This window comes from Bactrocera oleae, chromosome 2 (genome assembly GCF_042242935.1).
Source record: "Bactrocera oleae isolate idBacOlea1 chromosome 2, idBacOlea1, whole genome shotgun sequence".
NCBI lineage: Eukaryota > Metazoa > Arthropoda > Insecta > Diptera > Tephritidae > Bactrocera > Bactrocera oleae.
The window spans coordinates 25,324,969-25,331,549 of NC_091536.1; the positions used below are offsets into that span (position 1 = coordinate 25,324,969).

The window sequence follows — 6,581 nt, forward strand, 5'->3', positions numbered from 1 at the left end:
GTTATATAACCTCAGCACATCTACGGGGCATTGATGCTATCAATTTATCGATTGTGGTTCGCGGATGTTTGAAACTTATCTTACAATTCTGTGGATCAAGACGTTTATCTTTATGACGGCGAACTGTTCATGTTCCATCAGAAGTTGTCTTATAAATTTAACTAAATAAAACTGTCTTGTTCTCTTTCTTTATTTATTGTCCAATTGCAATGTGTGGTAGCAAAATTTATATATATTATATGATAATTTATCCAGTAACACCTTTTTTCCATGTTTTTTTTTGTAAGCAATGCTTTTTTCGCTGGTCCATAACGCAGAACTCCGCTGAGTTGACAGTCCTTGGCCGGATAAAAATCCGGGTTTCTTCCGGTTAAGTTGGACCGACTGTGGTGGGAACGGAGTCTACATTCTCTTTCGATGTAGCAAACGAAGTGTTTTTTGGAAAATACTATACACTACAATTTTACCCAATTTGCTTTGTGATTTTCCATTTTGGAAATTGTTTATCATGCACTTTTTAGGACTATCACAATATTTACTTCGTGACGTCGCGAAGCGTCTAAACGAATTAAAACACTTGACAAATTGTTGTTTTTGTTTTATCGACACATCCTTACGTAATAGAATCATTGTATATAAATTAGTCTTATTATACTTGTCAATTAAAACAACAAAAAATAATAATAATAATGATTTTGTAAATATCTTCTTTATTGCACGAAATTTTTTAAATACATTTTTTCGTTAGGTTGTCTACCTGATTCAATCGATCCATGCGAAATTGATATCCTTGTCAATTTGTTTCGTTGAAATCACTGGTAATTCTTTATTGTTCGGATTATAAAAGCCGGGAGTAATTTGAGTATGCGCATTACGGTCCGGGTCTTTCTTGATATGTACCGCTTTTAATTTGTGGCTAAAAGCATTGCCAACCGTTTGCGCCTTGGGGTCGGGCGAAGTATGAATCTTCTTAAGTATATTGTGCTCCTCTGTGGCGAATTGTTCTTGCACATGCTTTGGTAAATGTGGACCCATTTGTTCAAGATATTGCTGCCATTCTAGTAATTTGTCTTCGGCAGCGCGTAGCTGTTCAATGCTCTTCTCATGACCTGGATTTAGGCCAATTGGCTGAATTCCGGCGACTTCTTTGAGATTCACCTTAATAGGTGCTAGTGCCGAAATGGCACGGGACAAACCGATTTGTGAGTGACGAATCCGGTGTTCCATTAAATCAGCGCCAAGCAATTCTTCGTTTGGATCCATGCGCAAGGGTATAAATTTGTTGACAATATAAAGTAGTAGAAACGTTGAACAAATGCCCCAGCAGGCAAGGCACAATGCCGACAAACTCTGAATGCCAACCAAGTACCAACCGCCACCTTTAAACAGTCCAGAACGTCCCTTTGTTGTATCTAACGGTACAGGGTTGTCAGCGAAAAGTCCGACCGCGATAACACCCCAAATTCCACAAACTCCGTGAACAGAGCTCGCACCTACTGGGTCGTCGACTCCTAACCGGTCGAATAACGGCATTGCGACTACACAAAGTAAGGCACCCAACATCCCAATGACTAGCGCCTCCCAAGCACGATATAGAAAACATCCAGCCGTAATTGAGACCAGTGACCCGAGTACACCGTTAATAAGATCGATAATGTCCATACGCCCATCATGACGCCAAAGCGAGTACCTATGATCAAATCATCATTTTTAATAAATGAATTGATCAGAAAATACCACTCCACAACTTACGCGCAACTTATAATACCACCACCAAATGAACCCATCATAGTCATGACAGCAGCACGTGCTGCATATTGCCATTTGGCACCGCTTACACCATAGGTACTGCCGGAATTAAAAGCTAGCCATCCCCACCAGAGCACGAATAGACCCATGCATGCATTCACAGGATTGCCAAGTGGCAGAGGATCGTAGCCGTCCGCGTAGCGACCCAAACGTGGACCCAACATGGCAGCAGATGCAAATGCGGCTGCACCTCCTAAAAAAAAAATTCTGTCAATATATCCCAATTCCATTAAACCGCTCTAAGTTTTACAAATACACATTTTCACCTTCAGAACTCAATTGAAAAAAGTTTTTTTCACGCCGAAGTTTGGACACTGCCGGTTAAATACAGGAGTAAATCAAACTTACCAATTAAATGTACGGGTCCACTTCCGGCTATATCAACAGCTCCAAGATTATTAAGGAAGCCATGCTCACCCCACACCCAACCGGCGGGTATACAGTAGACAGCAGTATTTAGTAACGAAAATAAACAGTACGCTTTAAAATTACATCTAAAATTGAGGTTAGGTTGAATAAAAGCGCATACATTTATAAGGTAAGTTAGAGATCAAGTACAACCAAATAAATATTTTACAAGTTAAACACATGAACACTCGATATATAAGTATATGGTTGGAATTCAAAGGGGAAGGATGCCATGCGCATTAAATTGGTTTGCTAATTTGTAAATAATTATAATGAGTATATGGAGCTAGGTAGAGGTCTAACCAAGTTTCAAATTATACTATGCTCAAGAAGACGTGCCCAGTTTATTTCATTAGGATTCCCCCTTAGATACTGTATAAAGTCCACCGCAAGGCAAAATGTAATTACATTTGATATATAAGAAATTGAGTAATGGGTGAAATAGGAGAATTTCAATAATTTGATACTATTGAAGAAATCAAACCTTTACGATATTTGAGGCATAAAGTCAACCAGAGATACGGAAATAATTATACTGGGTATAAGCTGGACCGATATGATCTATTATGTCCACAGGGCAATATATCCGCTTAATTTGAAATATTGATAGATATATTCATTATTAATTTAACCGTTAGATCGTAATCTTTATATGCTATAACCGAGACTAGTAGAAGATATGGACCGATTTTTGTTTTACTTTCTATTAGAAGGATGTAATGTTAATATCCAATATCCTGTTTTTTCGAACAAATTGTTGTGGTCGTAGCAATGGTTCGATTATGGAATGCCTAGAAATCGGAGTGGCAAGTTTGATCAGTTTTATGAACAGTCGAACAGACGGATAAAAGACAGATTCGTGACGTCATCCTGCACATAAATATATAACGCAATTAGTTTTGCGTGTGTTTTACAACCGATTGGTGATCAAAACTATTATGTCTTTTTCGGCATAGTATCATCCATATCCTTGCTTTTGTGCGAGAATACTATTAGGAATATTATGAGTCATTTGGTAATTCTATAAGGAACCATAACATATTTACATGGATATTTACATATGTATATACGTAACGTAAAAATTCGTTTTTATTATTTTAAGGTACCTTTCTGCCATGGCGCCGCTTACAATCGTTGTTGCTGTCGTGGCAAAGGACAACTGAAATAAAAATGCAGCGAAAATTTGCCCCATTAAAGGATCACCCACAGGTGGATCGAGTAGAAAATCTCCAACTGCTATGAATGGATTCGAAAGTGGTCCACGGCCGTAACTCATGCCATAACCGAAGAGCCAGTAGGTAAAGCCGCCAAGTACAATATCAATGACGTTTTTCATCATGATGTTGACCTCATTTTTAATTGAAACACAACCCGACTCAAGCATGCCAAACCCTATGAGAAATAGGAAAAAATCGTAAAAAGTAGTGCTAAATCTATTCTATATGATACTGGTAGATACGGCCACATGTTGCTGTTATTTGTATTATAATATTCAATACAGTTAAAAAAATATTTACGATAATAATGCTTTTTTCATATGTCATTTTACTTAAAATTATAATAACTTTGCTTAGGCTTACAAATATCTTTTTTCATTTATGAATTGTTTTGACTTGTATATACATACATACATAGAAATACACTTTTACATATTGTAAATATATTCCTAAATAGTATTAGGTTGGATTCGATTCATAAGTTCTCTGTTCGTTATATTTGAGTTTTGCTCACTTGCAAAAAATGTGCAAGTGGAATCAATAATAAAGTTAAAATCACTTCAAGAGAGTCTGTGCATATCTTTTTAGTTGTGTAACATCCTTCTCATCTAAAGTCATAAGAGTCAAATTTGTCATAACTCGCTAGATCTCAGCAGCATTTCCCAAAACTAGTTGGGGATTTCCTTTTGTCCTTATAACTGTTATAATGTCAAGAAGAATAAAATGGTCAGACGAATCAAAGTTTTAGTTGCTGGACTGCTGGTTGCAGACTTTTTGGTATGACTAAAAAGAAAACTCCCTGGGACTAGGAACATCATGGGGATGAATAAATTGGTGGAATTATTAAATGGATTCCATCGACTTGTTTAATTCTTTGGGTTATTCCAAGAGTTGTCTTACGTAAGACTTTGCAGCCTTTGGTTATCTTATTATATAAAGATGTTACTAACGTGCAGTAAAGTGAAATGTGAAATAGTGCTATGTATGCAAAGGGTTTCTATAACTGTATAACTGTACTATCATAAATTTTGAATACGTCGGAGATCAGATACCAATGGTTTCTGCATAATAGCAGTATTATACATTTTCATATTTTCAGTTATTTGTTCATATTAGTTTACTTTTTTCTTTACGGCTCATTGGATCAGTAAACTGTATCTTAACGTTTTAAACTTTCTACTTAGCTGATCAAAGAAAAAAATAGTTTTATCGAGATCTGGAAAATTGCTTCGGAAAACATACTTTTGTTTGAATCTTAGCTTCAAACTTACCAGTTTGCATTGTGAAAATGATGAATGAAGACGTCAACACCCAGTTGGTATCCTCCACACTAAGGTCGTATAATCCTGGTATGACATAACTACTGTTGCGTATAATGCCCTTTAACGCAGTGGCTTGGGATGCCGAGACATTTGTCACTTTTGAAGTCATTGTGCCTATGCGTTTAAGTCTATTTTCATGTTGTAACGTAAAAGGTTACTTCTCAAGTTCTTTAGGGAATGTTGATACTCCGCCGATTGAGAATAATGTATGTGTTTTAAGTTCTTTACTGACTATGACTGACAGGTGTTTTGTAACTTGACTGATTGCCCTACACTTTTAGTCGCTTCGTGTTCGTGGCTCCTTGCAAATAATGGCGAGCAAATCGTTTTTTTAAACTTCACTAACAATAACAACCATTACTACACCTATGTGGACAACAACAATTATGCATTCACATTTGAATTAACTGAACCAAATTATCGTGGTTGTACTTATTTGAAAACACAAACCTTTGCACATACATATGCATGTGTGTTGCGTGATTCGGATATTAACGGCCTGTGCGCTACACCCGGTCTTACGACAAAGATATTAACAGTGTTTGTCTCACAGTATCTAGAAATGTACACTTGTACTTAAAACTAAGCGATATTATTTGATTTTAGCACTGGCTTTGTTTTCTATAGACATACTAATATAATTATATCAAACTAAATATACTAGTTCGCACATATAAACGTACATATGTACATAAATACTATATGTATGTATACAACTTTTTCATACACATACACATATAAAATAAAATAAATTAGAATTGTCAACAAGTTTGCATGCTAACCCCGTATCAATTAAACCGCAGGCTTATAAAAAGTGTGTAAATTAATCTGAAAATCACATTTTTATATAAATTAAAAGAAAAAAAATATTTTTATTGTTAAATCTGAAGTAATCCTTATTACCGACAATTTTCCTTCCTAGGCTCTTGTTTATACGCATTAAATCCACTAATCTATGTATACATTCACCAACATCAGACTTGAGTAGATTAAAATTAACCAACGAATATTTAAATGTACGTATTAATAATTGAATCGGTAAGGGTGTACCTGAAAACTTTTACCACGTATATAATGCTATACTTACCTATTTTGAAGGAACGATTAAATTAAATTACTTAAATATTAACTTCGTTCCGTTTGCCCCTAATCGTTATGGTTTGGTGACTCGACCACGCGTGACGCCAAATTGTTGTTGCATACAGCGATTTGAATTTAACAAATCATTAACGGTTGTATCACACGCTGCAGTTCATGCGATTCTATGAATGAATGTACAAGTATGCATGAATGAGAAATGTCTATCCGAGAAATGTCTAAACGTTAACTGATTTCAGTTGTTATTTTATTTGCCACTAAATAGCAAATTTTCTAGAATACATATACATACATATATGCATTTGTATGTACAGTGGGGAGCAAAACTTATTTAATAAATCAGTTTTATAAAAATAAAAAAAAATATTTGTGATATGATTTGAACTTAGGCAAAAATATTACACGTTGCAATAAGGAAGTGTGCTATTCAGAAAGCAGCTCAGATAATATTTGGAGAACTGTGAACTCAAACGTGAAATATTTTGCCTAAGTTCAAATCCTATCACAGATATCTATTTACTCTCTTTTATATTTGTATACAACTTTTTTATTAAATGACATTTTAAATATATTTTCATATTATTTCCCTCATTATTTACTTTTTCCTGTCATATGTTAATTACTTTCCTTTTTATTATTTCAATTTTTGTTAATACATTTTGCTTGGTTCCCTGATAGGGTGGTGAAATTTCATTTTCGCAAGTGCGCGTTTTCGATTTTCCCTCAT

General features: G+C 35.2%; 1 protein-coding gene across 2 annotated transcripts; it reads right to left on the reverse strand.

Moving 5' to 3' along the window:
• Positions 1 to 678: 678 nt before the first annotated feature.
• Positions 679 to 6,099, reverse strand: Amt (Ammonium transporter). Of its 2 annotated transcripts, none has more exons than XM_014232325.3 (5): positions 5,844 to 6,099; positions 3,324 to 3,609; positions 2,158 to 2,303; positions 1,753 to 2,002; positions 679 to 1,690 (listed from the first exon to the last, which is right to left on the reverse strand). In XM_014232325.3, exons 2-5 carry the CDS (start codon positions 3,599 to 3,601, stop codon positions 763 to 765), a joined length of 1,602 nt encoding a protein of 533 aa, XP_014087800.1. In that variant the 5' UTR covers positions 3,602 to 3,609; positions 5,844 to 6,099; the 3' UTR covers positions 679 to 762. The 2 variants fall into 2 exon arrangements, with proteins under 2 accessions (XP_014087800.1, XP_014087802.1); XM_014232327.3 differs by lacking the exon at positions 5,844 to 6,099 and adding an exon at positions 4,706 to 5,324.
• Positions 6,100 to 6,581: the final 482 nt, after the last annotated feature.

Excerpts from the sequence above, each read along its gene's own strand:
- Amt (XM_014232327.3), bottom strand. The coding sequence starts at position 4,865 with ATGACTTCAAAAGTGACAAATGTCTCGGCATCCCAAGCCACTGCGTTA. Across the intron at positions 2,304-3,323 it reads AGCGGCGCCATGGCAGAAAG|ATGTAATTTTAAAGCGTACT; the intron begins GTACCTTAAAAT and ends CCTCAATTTTAG. Across the intron at positions 2,003-2,157 it reads TGGACCCGTACATTTAATTG|GAGGTGCAGCCGCATTTGCA; the intron begins GTAAGTTTGATT and ends TTTTTTTTTTAG.